This window comes from Micromys minutus (assembly GCF_963924665.1).
Source record: "Micromys minutus genome assembly, chromosome: 13".
Lineage (NCBI taxonomy): Eukaryota > Metazoa > Chordata > Mammalia > Rodentia > Muridae > Micromys > Micromys minutus.
This window is the reverse complement of record NC_137982.1, coordinates 57306583-57321818: the sequence shown is the minus strand read 5'-3', so window position 1 is coordinate 57321818 and position 15236 is coordinate 57306583. Positions and strand designations below refer to the sequence as shown.

General features: G+C 35.6%; 1 protein-coding gene and 1 pseudogene across 2 annotated transcripts; one reads left to right on the top strand and one right to left on the bottom strand.

The window, feature by feature from the left end:
• The first annotated feature begins 148 nt into the window (after positions 1 to 148).
• LOC308429222 (olfactory receptor 5T18-like) lies at positions 149 to 1176 on the top strand (annotated as a pseudogene). The gene has a single exon. The product of its transcript is annotated as an olfactory receptor 5T18-like (transcript).
• A 12555-nt stretch (positions 1177 to 13731) lies between these two features.
• On the bottom strand, positions 13732 to 14700 carry LOC308428960 (olfactory receptor 5T9-like; the record flags this gene model as incomplete). The annotated part of the gene is made up of 1 exon (XM_080927600.1): positions 13732 to 14700. One exon carries the CDS (start codon positions 14698 to 14700, stop codon positions 13732 to 13734), a length of 969 nt encoding a protein of 322 aa, XP_080783726.1.
• Between the last annotated feature and the right edge of the window lie 536 nt (positions 14701 to 15236).

Genomic DNA, 15236 nt, shown 5'->3' with positions numbered 1-15236 from the left:
ACATATATGGTACAGATATTTTCTCTCACACCACTGATTGGTGTATATCAATTAGTCTATGTTTACTGACTTACATACTATCTGCTGTTATCACAGTACTATGAACCATAGCCTGAGTATCTTCAAAATTGTTGCATGAGATTCCAACATGAAAAACATCACAGAAGCCACTTCATTTGTCCTTAAGGGACTCACAGACAACAAGGAACTTCAGATCATCCTCTTTTTCCTTTTTCTAGCAATTTACCTTTTTACTCCAATAGGAAACATAGGACTTATTTTAGTTGTTGGAGATCACCAACTCCACAACCCTATGTACTGTTTCCTCAGTGTATTGTCTTCTGTAGATGCCTGCTATTCTTCAGATATCACTCCAAATATGCTAGTAGGTTTTATGTCTAAAAGCAAAATTATTTCATTTCATTGTTGTGTGACACAGATGTTTCTTGCTGTCACATTTGGAACCACAGAATGCTTTCTTTTGGCAGCAATGCATATGATTAATATGTAGCCATTCACAACCCACTTATGTATGCAGTGAGCATGTATCCTCAAGTCTATGTACCACTTATCCTTGCTTATTTTGCTGGTGGAATTCTGCATGCTATTATCCACACAGTGGCCACTTTCAGCCTGTCTTTCTGTCGGTCCAATGAAATCAAACATATATTCTGTGGCATACCTCCACTATTTGTTATTTCCTGTTCTGAAACTTATATAAATGAGCTGTTGCTCTTCTTTGTGAGTTTCATAGAACTAGTCACCATCTTGATTGTTTTGGTTTCCTATGCTTTTATCTTGTTGTCAATTCTGAAGATAAATTCAGCTGAGGGAAGGATAAAAGTCTTCCCTAAATGTGGAGCTCACCTGACTGCTGTATCTGTTTATTATGGCACAATCCTCTTCATGTATGTAAGACCGAGTTCTAACTATTCCCTGGAGCATGACATGATAGTGTCTACATTTTACACCATTGGGATTCCCATGCTCAACCCCATCATCTACAGTCTGAGGAACAAAGATGTAAAAGAGGCAGTGAAAAAAGTTCTGAGAAAAAAATTCTTATCAAACCTTGAATTAAAAAAATACATGTTTTATTCTGTGTTCCTTACACCATGGGGTCTTAAAAAAAGAAATTTTCATATATTTTATACTGGACATTTTATCAGTCCTTAATTCTTTTACACATAAAATTGTTGCTATTTGTCCCTTATAGGTTAGATGGCCTGTACTATTCAAGGTAATTCTCCTGTCTCCATCACTCATTTCCTCATAGAACCACTGTCATATAGGTTGTATCTTGTCTCCCTTGGCTTTCTGTGTATTCTAGAGATTCAAACTCACATCTTCAAACATTCATAGTCAGCACTTAACATACTGAGCCATCTACCACCACCTCAGTGTTTTGATTTTGAAGAAATTCCATTCACTTTTATCCTTAAGTATCATTATTTGAATAATGCAGTTATTATATGTTCATTTTAAATTAAACAATGATTACATTCTACATGATATTTACATATCTAAAGATGTGGAAACTCTTTGTTTCTTAAAAAAATATGTGTTTTCAGATATTCCAAACACAATTACTAATATGCTAAACTGATTGTAGTGTAGTAGCTGGATCTGACTCTCATAACAGGACAATATAAAGAACCTGATTTATATGAAAACCTTATTTTTTCTAGGTCTAGTTGTTAGATATCTAAAAACAAAAAGTGTACAGTGGTAAATACTCTTAAGATTTTTTGTGTGGATTGTGGATGCTTGTATTTTCTTACTGTCTTCCTTGTAGTTTTCCTCTATATATGTCTTTTTGCTAATCTGTCCTTATAAGGATACTAAGTATATTGGATTAACCCCCATCAAAACTATATTGTAACTACCTATATTTTAAAGTCCATGGCTCTAAATTCAGCCACATTCTGAAGAATTAGGTGTTTATTTTTAACATTGAATTCTCTCTCTCTCTCTCTCTCTCTCTCTCTCTCTCTCTCTCTCTCTCTCTGTGTGTGTGTGTGTGTGTGTGTATCTGTGGAAACATTTCAAAATATAGGCTACATATTCATTTGATCATTGTTTCAAAAGCAAATTATCATTTCTCCAAAGTGAAAAATATTTTTAGTTCTCAGGTTTGTAATTCTATACAATTTCATATTTGTTTATGACCTAGCTTGGTGAAATGCCACCTAATCAATAAGTAAAACATGCACACGTGTACACACACACACACACATACAGAGAAAGAGAGAGAGAGTGAGAGAGAGAGAGAGAGAGAGAGAGAGAGAGAGAGAGAGAGAGAGAGAGAGAGTCAGACACATACACACAGTCCCCATTTTCTTTTGTACCCCCTCATCCCTCGAAAAACACAAGAAAATATACATAGATCTGTATACTTGGCAATCATGACAGACTTTTCTGCAAGGTTACACTCAGTCTCCAGTGAAATATTTATAATATGTCTCTAGCAATTTAATTATAACCTATGTTTTAATCAATACCACTGTTACTTTTGTTCTCAATCTAAGAAATAAGTATGTTTGTGTATTTGTTTTATTATAATGAAAACAAGTCTCATCCTTCAACCTTCAATTCCACAAGAAAAGAACTGGAAATTAATATGTTTCATGGTTATATTACAACTCAAAAATAAAAAAAAATGAAGCATACTTGTTCTAATGGTCATAAATGATAGATTTTCCAATAACATGTATAAACCACATTTGACTTCTTTTTCTCATTTTTTACTAGAAACTCTTAATATTTACATTTGAAATGTTATCACCCTTACCTCATCCAGATCCCATCTCCCTTCCCCCTGCATTTGTCTTCAGGAAGATGTACTAGCTCCTAATCACCCTCTCCAACCCATTGCCTTGGCATTCCCCTACATTGGGAAAATATGCCCTCCCTGGACCAAAGGCTCCTTCTCACATTTGCACTCTTCTGCATGCTGATTACTAGTAGGACCAACACCATTTGTTGAGGCTGTCTTTTTTTTTTTATTGAATGCTTTTAGTTACTTTGTCTAAGATCAAGTGACCATAAGGGTCTGGGTTCATTTCTGGGTCCTTAATTCTGTTCCAATAATCTACCTGCCTATCTCTGTACCAATACTATGATTTTTAAAAAAAATCCCTATTGCTTTTATAATATAGCTTGAGGTCAGGAATGGTTATTCCCTCACAAGATTTCTTGTTGTTGAAAACAGATTTTGCTATTTTAGGTTTTTTTGTTGTTATTTTTATTCCAGATGAATTTGCAAATTGCTATTTCCTACTCTATAAAGAATTGAGTTGGAATTTTGATGGGGATTGCATTGAATCTGTAGATTGCTTTTGTCAAGATGGACACTTTTACAATGTTAATTCTTGCAATATATGAGCATGGAATAGCTTTCCATCTTTTCTTTCCATTTCCATATACTGTCAATTGCCATGACTCTATTCATGATGTAGTTCAATGAAGCTTTAGAAATTGTTTCATCCTTTATTGCCTTCATCCAAAGCTGAAAGTACAGAAAATATATTTTAATTTTTATTATACCTAGTTTTGGCAAATTTTTTTTTCTGTGATCATAGAAGAAACAGATGTAGGGATAAAAGCCCTGTGAATGAGAAATTTTTAAGGATCATACATAATTGGATTGCATTTATCAGCCTAACGTAGAACAATTTTCCAACCTTATTAGCATGAACAGCTGGTTAACATAGTGTTTATCTTTAATGTAAATATACACATGGAAGTATTACCCCAGAAAGATATAGATGAGAAGAAACATAAGAAGAGCAAATTTAGATATAAAAGATTTTTGTATTGTTTGTGTAGTAGTAGAAAGTGCAAATATATATGAAAAAATTTGAAAGTTGAGCATGCTACATTTGGGCATTCAGCTGTTCTGAGGTAAAGCTGCTTGTAATAAGAGAGTGAGACCCAGGAGGAAACAGAAAACTAGTGAGAGTTGCAAGAAGGTAGAGTTTTGATGGGACAAGCTCTCAGGCACCTAAAAGTGCTGAACTTAGCAGACTTCCTACAAAGAGAAGGCAAGGAAAATGTGTTAATTCTAATAGAAGAAGGAGAATACTTATTTTATTAACTAGAGTGTTGCCTACCATGGCAGAGCCACTGAGGTTACTTGCCGGGAGGTACCCATGTGGGAGGAATGCTGGGAAGTATATATGGCTCCAGACAAGAGAAAAATAACTAGAGAAGGTTGAGTGGAGAGGTAGTGAAAGAGGCAGAGTCTAGAACTTCAAATCAAACATGTTGAGTTGCAAAAGCAAACAAGCAAACCATTCACAACACAAGAAAGTCAAATCAGGAGCTTAAATCAGATCAAAAGTTTGATTCAGGGTACCCAAGTCTCTTTACCAACTGAAAGGGTAGTTTGTCCTGTTGATTGTTGGTTTGGACCTGGAAAGCTATTTGAAGCTTATTAAAAGACTTGGAAATTGGTGCAAGGAGGGTCTTATGTGAATAGACAAGAAACACCTCATAGAAGGGGTAAACACGAATATAGAAAGAGACAAAAACACAGTACAAGAAAGCAGCCATCCCCAGGAAGAATACAATTTTCTGCTTGGTGGGAACTGTAAATGGCTGAATTGATTTCTAACTAGTGTTTCCAATCTAGCCTTCTGTGTTAGAGTAATAGCTAGGTCTAGTTAAGTAACTTGAGTGTTAGACAGTTGGATACTAGAATGTGAATCTACGTCCCTTGCCAGAAGAAATTTTAATAGTGTAGAGGTTTCAGAATGGCTCATTTGTAGGAATATACTACAAAAGTAAATATAACTTATATAATTTATAATGTATTTATTTATTCAATTTAAATTATGATCACTGCTCTTCACACATCCTTCTTCTTAATCTCACCCTTTTAAGTCCATTCCCTTAGTCCAGTCCTCTTATCTCAGAGAAGGGGAAACCCTCCATATTGTACCAGCCTGCCTTGGGATATACAGTTTTATAAGCCCAATTGAATCCTCTTCTACTGTATCCAAACCATAGAGTACAATTAGGAAAAAGGGATCCAGTAGTAGGCAACAGAGTAAGAGCCAGCTTCTGCTTCAATATTTAGGGGACTCACATGAATAGTAAGCTTCACATTCCTACAAATGTGTAGGGGTCCTAGGTCCAGCCACTGCATGCTCTTTAGTCTCTGTTAGCCCCAGATGGCCCAATTTTCTAAATTTAGATAAAAAAAAAAAACAAAGAGAGGAAGTAAGAATAACTGTGGGCTTTCCCATAACCCCTGCCATAGGTAGTCCAAACAAATTGAATACAAAGTTGGGTATCCAGGTAAGCACAAGCAAAATAAAAAATATTTTATAATTGGTGATTGAAAATTATAAGGAAAAAATGCATTATTGAGGTCTAGAAGAGAAAAATGAGAAGTTTCTGAGTGGATGGTACAAGAGAAAATACAGTGGTTTCAGAGTAACTAATGCATAATTTGAAGATCATGAAGCAAGCAGGAGGTACACTGAATTTGGATTTGGTGGGGTATTTTGTTTGTTTGTTTGTTTGTGTTTTGCTTTTAACTATGAGTATGAGAGGACTAAAAGGTCAAGTTATTTGACATAAAAGGCTTTCTCTTAAGAAGTTATAAATAAGGATTAAGTCCCCCAAGACTTTAGATAGAGAGTTGGTATTGATCATGGTTGCTGTAATTGGTAGGTTTTATAAATGAATTACAAGAAAGAGATGATGTTTTGTTAAAGAGGGGTTTGGGAATTCACTTGAAGACCCATGTTAGTATCCATTTGGGAGCTCAGTAAAGGGAAAGTTCTGCCAGGTTGTGTGGTTTGGAGGAAAAAAAGAGATTACCTCCTATTATGGCTAAAAGATAACTTATAAGTAAAAGGAAGAATAGGTTGGTAATATTAGAAATGTCTGAGTAAGACGGATAACCCCCAAAATACAACCTATTGTTGGGGTATACTGAAGTTGTTAAGGCTGTATCCCCACTCTAACACTAGAGGGAATAAAAGAAGATGTGGTTCACCAAAACTCCATTAGGACTCTGTAAGTGGTCTTAGTTTACAAAAGGAAGAGCATGGATCACCCTAATATCATTATTACTACCTGTGGTTCATTGTTGAAAATAGCAGTGGTCAGGTCAAGTAAATCTGGACCTTCTCATTCACCCATGATCAAACCTATAAGGTTGGCTGAAATGTAATCAGGTCTGATATTCTGATTCTATGAAGGCTATGGTTGTGGCCAATAACCCAATGTTCTTTTAATGACATTTTACACATTGCTAAAGGCGGTACTAAGGGATTTGGTATGAGCAGGCTCAGTGACCTGCCTGAAAAAATTTAAAACAGGGACTCAGAGATCCTGAGGCTGTTGAAATTGAGGAAGCCTGAATAGGGAGTATGGCTAGATGAACTGGTTTAAGGATCATTAGGCATTTTGTGTATAGACTTTCTCAGCTCTCATATGCTACAACTTGAATGCCATTGTTAAGAATTCTTTGTATGGAGTAAGGCATTCCCTCTCTAGGTGTTTAAGTTTGGCTCTAGCTTCAAAGAAACTTCAGGTAAGTGGGCATAAAATAAGTAATAAGGAGTTGTTTCTCATCTTGGTTCTCAGTATTAAGTTTGATATATTGGTGGCTAAACGTTGTAAGGCAGTCAAGTAATTGTGATGGAATTTTAAATTTGTTCTGGTAAATCCTTAGAAATATTATTATTTCAAATTTTTTTGCTTCTAGAGCAGCCTTACAGAGACCAACCAAGAGGAAAGTTATATATAAACACTTAACTAAAATGTTCCAATGGGGTAACGTAGATCCATTTAGGATTCTGTCCTGAGACTTCCTCAGCCTCAACTGGGTGGCAGCATTAGTTTGGAAGATTTCTTCTGAGTGTGCCCTAGCCTGTTCTGAAACGTACCTAAGCTCCTCATAGAGAAGGTTGTTAGTGAGAATGATGTAAATTTCATGGAAGATGAGGTTGTAAGATAGGGAAACTATTAGATGAGAAAGTAGGGAAAACCTTAGAACACATAGGCACAGGAGAAAATTTACTGAACAGAACACCAACGGCTCGTGCTATAAGGTCAAAGATTGACAAATGGGATTTAATGAGACTGCAAAGTTTCTGTAAAGCTAAGGACATTGTCAAGAAAACAAAACGGCAGCCAAAAGAGTGGGAAACAATCTTTACCAACCCCACATCAGACAAAGGCCTAATATCCAAGGTATACAAAGAACTCTAAAAGCTAGACACCAGAGAATCAAACAACACTATTAAAAAATGGGGTACAGAGCTAAACAAAAATTTCTAAATTATGGAATATCAAATGGCTGAGAAGCTTGTGAGGACATGCTCAACATCATCAGCCATCAGGGAATTGCAAATCAAAATAACCCTGATATTCCACCTCATATCAGTCAGATATGTCAAGATCACAGATTCAGATGACAGCAGATGCTGGTGAGGATAGGAAGAAAGAGGAACACTTCTCCACATTTGGTGGGGTTGTAAACTGGTACAACCACTCTGGAAATCAGTCTGGCTATTCCTTAGAAAATTGGACATAGTACTACTTGAAGACACATTAATCCACTTCTGGGTATTTACCCCAGAGACACTCCAACATACAACAAAGACACATGCACCACATGTTCACAGCAGCCTTATTTATAACAGCCAGAAGCTGGAATGAGCCCAGATGTCCTTCAGTACCTGAATGGATACAGAAATTGTGGTACATTTTCACAATTGTTTACTACTCAGCTATCAGAAACAATGACCTTATGAAATTCTTGAGAAAATGGATGCATCTAGAGATTATTATCCTAAGCAAGATAATGCAGTCCCAAAAAACAGACATAATATGCAGTCACTGATAATTTGATACTAACCTCAGAAAGCTCTTAACACCCCTGAAACAACTCACAGACTATATGAAGTTCAAGAAAGAAAAAAAGAAAAAAATAAGTAAATGGAAAACCACTATGCTTAATCTTTACAGACAAAGAAAACTTTGACTGATTCCAGGTTACAACTTGTTTTACTTAAAATTTATGCTCATTGTACCTAGGAATATCATAATGTACATTATCAAACCTTAAAAAAAAGCCAAACAATGACAAAATATATTTGTATACTTTTATACGAAAATGCTTAATATTTTTACATTTATCTTTGTTTTTTTAAAATAAATTTTTTCAATAAAAAAATAAAGACAGGCAAACAGCCCCAAGAAGCAAGCTGGAGTGGATATTCTAATATCAAATAAAGTAAATTTTCAACCAAAAGTTATCAAAAAAGATAAGGAAGGACACTGTTTACTCATTACAGGGGAAATCTGTCACGAGAACTCTAAAACCTTAAAATATATGCTCCAAATACAAAAGCACCCACATTCATAAAGGAAACCCTACTCAGGCTCCAAAAATACATTTCACCCCACACAATAATAGTGGGAGACTTTAATACCGCACTCTCACCAATGGACAGATCATGGAAACAAAAACTGAACAAGGACAATGTAAATCTAGCAGAGACTATGAACCAACTGGAATTAATAGATATCTACAGAACATATTATCCTAAAGTAAAGGGATACACATTCATCTCAGCACCCCATTGCCCCTTCTTGAAAATTGACTACATAATTGGACACAGAACGAGCCTCAATCGATATAAGAAGATTGAAATACTCCCATGCATCCTCTCAGATCACCATGGTCTAAGGCTGGTCTTTAACAACAACAAAGACAACAAAAAGCCCACATACACATGGAAAATAAACAACACTCTGTTTAAAGATAGCAGGGTCAAAGAAGAAATAAAGAAAGAAATTAAGGATTTTCTAGACTTCAAAGAAAACGAAAACACAACATACCCAAATCTATGGGATGCAATGAAAGCAGCACTGAGAAAAAAACTCATAGCTCTGAGCGCTTCCAAAAGGAAACTGGAGAGAGCATAGATCAGCAACTTGACAGCACAGCTAAAATCTCTAGAACAAAAGGAGTAGACAGCAAGAAATAATCAGACTTAGGGTAGAAATGGACCAAATAGAAACAACCAAAAAAAAAAAAAAAAATCGAAAGAATCGACAAAACCAAGAGCTGGTTCTGTGAGAAAATCAACAAGATTGATAAACCTCTAGCCAGACTAACTAGAGGGCAAAGAGAGAGAATGCAAATTAACAAAATCAGAAAGAAAAGTGGAGACATAACAAATGAAACTAAGGAAATTCAAAAAAATCATCAGATCCTACTACAAAATTCTAAACTCCACAAAGTTGGAAAATCTGGAGGAAATGGATGAATTCCTAGAAAGATACAAGATCCTAAAGTCAATCCAGGACCAGGTAAACCATCTAAAATATCCCATAACACCTAAAGAAATGGAAAAAGTAATCAAAAGCCTCCCAACCAAAAAAAGCACAGGTCCAGACAGGTTCAGTTCAGAATTTTATCAGACAATTACTGCGGACATAACACCAATACTCTCCAAACAATTCTACAAGATAGAATCAGAAGGAATACTACCTAACTCATTTTTTGAGGCTACAATAACCTTCGTACCTAAACCACACAAAGACCCTACAAGGAAAGAGAAATTCAGACCAATCTCACTTATGAAAATTGATGCAAAAATACTCAACAAAATCTTTGCAAACCTAATCCAAGAACACATCAAAACGATCATTCATCATGACCAAGTAGGCTTCATCCCTGGGATGCAGGGATGTTTTAATATAAAGAAATCCATCAATGTAATCCACCATATAAACAAACTCAAAGAACAAAATCACATGGTTATCTCACTAGATGCTGAGAAAGCATTTGACAAAATTCAACACCCCTTCATATTAAAAGTCCTGGAAAGAACAGGAATCCAAGGTCCATACTTAAACATAATAAAGGTAATATTCTGCAAACCAACAGCCATAATCAAACTTAACGGTGGGAAACTTGAAGCAATCCCGCTAAAATCAGGGACCCGACAAGGCTGCCCACTCTATCCCTACCTATTCAACATAGTACTGGAAGTCCTGGCTGGAGCAATTAGACAGCTAAAGGAAATCAAAGGGATACAACTCTGAAAAAAAGAAGTAAAAACATCACTCTTTACAGATGACATGATGGTGTATTTAAGTGACCCCATAAATTCCACCAGAGAAGTCCTACAGCTGATAAACAAGTTCAGCAAAGTGGCTGGATACAAAATTAACTCAAACAAATCAGTAGCCTTCCTTTATTCAAAGGACAAACATGTGGAGAAAGAAATTAGGGAAAAGATACCCTTCAAATGGTCACACGACCTATGAAATACATTGGTGTGACTCTAACTAAGCAAGTGAAGAATCTGTATGACCTGAAATTCACACCTAAGAACTTCAAATCTAAAGAAGGAAATTGAGGAAGATCTCAGAAAATGGAAAGGTTTCCCATGCTCATGGATTGGAACGATCAACATTTTAAAAATGGCCATCCAACCAAAAGCAATCTACAGATTCAATGCAATCCCCATCAAAATTCCAACCCAGTTCTTCATTGAGTTGGAAAGATCAATGTACAATTTCATCTGCAATAACAAAAGACCTAGAATAGCAAAATCCATCCTCAACAACAAGAAAACATCTGCAGGAATCACTATTTCTGACCTCAAGCTATATTTATTACAAGGCAATTGTGCTGAAAACTGCATGGTACTGGTACAAAAATAGGCACGTGGATCAATGGAATAGAATAGAAGATCCAGAAATAACCCCTCATGTATATGGGCACCTGATTTTTGATAAAGGAGCCGTAAACATATAGTGGAAAAAGGACAGCCTATTCAGCAAATGGTGTTGGTCCACTGGCACTCAGCATTCAGAAGAATGAAAATAGACCCATTCTTATCTCCTTGTACAAAGCTCAAGTGTAAGTGGATTAAAGATCTCCACATTAAACCAGATACACTAAAACTATTAGAGAGAAAGTAGGGAAAACCTTAGAACACATAGGCACACGAGAAAATTTTCTGAACAAAACACCAATGGCTCAAGCTCTAATGTCAAAGATTAACAAATGGGACTTAATGAGATTGCAAATTTTCTGTAAAGCTAAGGACATTGTCAAGAAAACAAAACAGAAGCCAACAAAATTGGAAAAGATCTTTACTAACTCCACATCAGATAGAGACCTAATATCCAAGGTATACAAAGAACTCAAAAAGCTAGACATGAGAGAATCAAACAACCCTATTAAAAATGGGGTACAGAGCTAAACAAAATGTTCTCTATTGAGGAATATGGAATGGCTGAGAAACATCTAAAAAAGTGCTCAACATCCTTAGCCATCCGGGAAATACAAGTCAAAACAACCCTGATATTCCATCTCACACCAGTCAGATTGGCCAAGATCCAAAACTCAGATGACAGCAGATGCTGGCGAAGTTGTGGAGAAAGAGGAACACTTCTCCACTTTTGGTGGGGCTGTAAACTGGTACAACCACTCTGAAAATCAGTCTGGTGATTCCTCAGAAAATTGGACATAGTACTACCTGAAGATCCAGCTATTCCACTTCTGGGCATATACCCCAGAGATGCTCCAATATACAACCAAGATACATGCACCACAATGTTCACAGCAGCCTTATTTATAACAGCCAGAAGCTAGAAAGAACCGAGATGTCCTTCAGTAGTTGAATGGATACAAAAATTGTGGTAAATTTACACAATGCAATACTACTCAGCTATCAGAAACAATGACTTAACCAAATTCTTAAGAAAATGGTTGCATCTAGAGAATATCATCCTGAGTGAGATAACCCAGTCACAAAAGAACAGACATAATATACAGTCACTGATAGTGGGATGCTAACCCCAGAGGTTTGCACTCTCCCAGAAACAACTCACAGACTGTATGAAGCTCAAGAAAGAAACAAAACAAAGAAACAACAACAACAACAACAAAAAACATTATTCTCCATCCTTACACACCAAGAAAATGTTGACTAATTCCGGGTTACATCCTCTTTTACATGTACTTTTTTCTCATTGTAACTATTTAGACCTTAATACAGAGTATCAAACCTTAAAAAAATAAATAAAATAAAAAAATAATGATAAAATCCTTGTGCTGACCAATCTAAGGCTATCTCAGTAATATCAGTGACAGTAGGGGAAAAAAGACCATTGTTCCTAAGCTATCCTCTGAATTCCTCCTATGTATCATGGCATTCAAGCATGTGTGTGAGTATTTATACACACACACACACACACACACACAAACACACACAAAGACAAACAGACAGACAGAGAGAGAGAGAGAGAGAGAGAGAGAGAGAGAGAGAGAGAGAGAGAGAGAGGGAGGGAGGTAGAGAGAGAGAGAGAGAGAGAGAGAGAGAGAGAGAGAGAGAGAGAGAGAGAGAGAGAGAGAGTGTGTAAATACATAGAACAAATGCTTTTTATGTGCTTTCATATTAGTGTGTCAGATCATCTGTAACTGGAGCTACACACAGTAGTGTGATGCCATGTGGATGCTAAGATTTGATCCAGGGAACATGGAAGAACAGCCAGTGCTCTTAACCACTGATCCATCTCTCCAGCCAACAAATTCTTTTAAAATAAAACCTTCTTTATTTATAATTTTTTTGGTTAGATTTTTCTGATTATTTCAGAGTAAAATAAACCTAGAAGTAAAGTAGTGTTTCTTTGGAAGAAATACTGATTTCTAGACAAAATTTCTACTAAGGAAGAGAAATATTAGAATAAAATTAAATAAGTAAAACATATAAAGAATAGATAAATGTGACAATATAGTGTGTTTGTTTTCATTCCGAGTATTTTTTATTTGACCATATGTTTTCCTGAAAGAGAAAATCTATGGCTGAATGTCATAGATATAGAGACAAGGAAAACAATTCTAGCACCTGAAGCAAGGTTCAAGAATCCCAGATAACCCAGAGAGAAATCTACTGTATCATCTCTTAGGGAAGCCTATATATACAGAGACAAAAATATACACACATATACCTATAAATAACATACATACATGTACACAGACATGTAGATATGTGCATGTGTGTTTTTCTGTGCGTGCATGTATGTGCTTGTGTGTTTATTTCCTACTTTTAAATTTTATGTGTTTTTATAATTTTAACACGCATAACAATAATCGTCAGCAAATATTATGACTGTGTTGTAGTATGTTTATAATGAATCTATCCAATTCATGTGAATGTAAAGGAAATAATTTCTTAGTAGGAAAAAATTTAGATGCAAAGATAAACTTGGAAACCCTAAGTGCATGTTACTTTTTGAATGAATGTCTTTCTGTGGGAAATTTTCTTGAGGAAAAAAAAGTACTCTATGAGAATTCTTCAGTAAGGAATCTTGAGTGGGGACTGTTACATAATATTAACATATTAACAGTTTACCACAGGTTACATGACAATCATTTAATCAAAGGCTCTTGAATATACAGGCTCTGTTTAGTAGAAACAAACAAGAAAAATCATATAATTATAACTAAAGAGACTTGACATAAATAGTTATAAATTGGATCAGATTAATTTGATATGCCGTAGAAGAAATTTGCTATTTAAAAATGTCACATGAGAAAAAAGACTGGTCTTTTTAATATAATCATGATCATATAAGACACTACTAATTAAATTATAGCGCGTTTGCAATTCCTAACAATGTGTATTTCCTGTAAATTGAAATTGACGATGTAATTTTGTTTTGTTTTATGTTATAATTGAACATTAATTATGAACCACACTTTCCCCACAATTTTTTCATTGCCTCTTTTACATCTTTGTTCCTCAAACTGTAGATGATGGGATTCAGCATGGGAATCACAATGGTATAAAATATTGACACTACCATGTCATGACTTGAAGCATAGCTGGAACTAGGCCTCATATAACTGAAAAGGATTGTACCATGGTAAATGGAGACTCCAGTGAGGTGAGAGCCACATGTAGAAAACACTTTCCTCCTACCCTCAGCAGAATGCATGTTCATAATGGCAAAGAGGATTAATCCATAGGAGACCAGAACTATTAGGATGGTGACCGCCTCAATCAAGCCCACCAAGTACAAGAGTAGAAGCTCATTTATATGGGTGTCAGAACAAGACAGAGCAAGCAGTGCAGGGATGTCACAGAAGACATGCCTAATTTCATTGGATGCACAGAAGGACAGACTGAAAGTGGCCACTGTGTGTATAGCACCATGCACAACTCCACCAGAATAGGAGGCAATGATGAGAGGCAGGTACACTCTGGGTGACATGCTCACTGCATACAGAAGTGGGTTGTAGATGGCTACATAGCGGTCATAAGCCATTGCTGCCAACAGGAAACATTCTGTGGTTCCTAAAGTAACAAAGAGAAGCATTTGGGTTGCACACCCAAAGAGTGAAATGGACTTATTTTCATTTAGAAAGTTGATCAACATTTTTGGTGTAACTACTGTAGAATAGCAGGCATCCAGGACAGACAAAACAGTTAGGAAATAGTACATGGGGTTGTGTAGCCGACAATCCCCAATGACCAAAACAACCAGTCCAAAGTTTCCTATCAGAGTGAAGAGATAAATAGCAAGAAATATTAAAAATAGGAAGACCTGGATTTCAAAGTCATCTGTGAAGCCCAGGAGAATAAACATGGTGGCTTCAGTTACATTCTCTGATGGAATCTTGTGGACATCCACAGCTGATGTGATCCTTTCCATTTTGGATTTGATTTATATATTTTCTCAAAAAATCACTATAAAGCTGTGTCTATGCTTGATTCTTAGGGCATCATGACCACCTTGGTAATGAGTTAGACAATAAGTAATTTGTTCAATGTGGAGAGATTTCTCTATTTGAGGTAAAAGAAAAACATGATTACACATACTTATTGAATGTATTTATAAAATTAAAATATAGCAACTAAAGTAGCTTTGTTACTTAAATTATTTTCCATCACTTTGTACAAATTATTCTTTAAAAACTTTCATTTTCTTCATACAGCCTATTCTTTTATTAAAATATTATTTATGTATATATATATACATATATATGTATGTATCCATCTATCTATCTATCTCTGTGTATATATGTATGTATTTCTAAATCTTTAACTGAAATCATGCTCTTTCACTTTCCTTCCTCCTCTCATTCAGGCATAATACTATTAAATCTCTCCCATGTGCCACTTCTTAAACTTAAATCTATTGTAGCTTTTTTTTTCTTTTTTTATTCTTGTTACAAATATAAATGTATA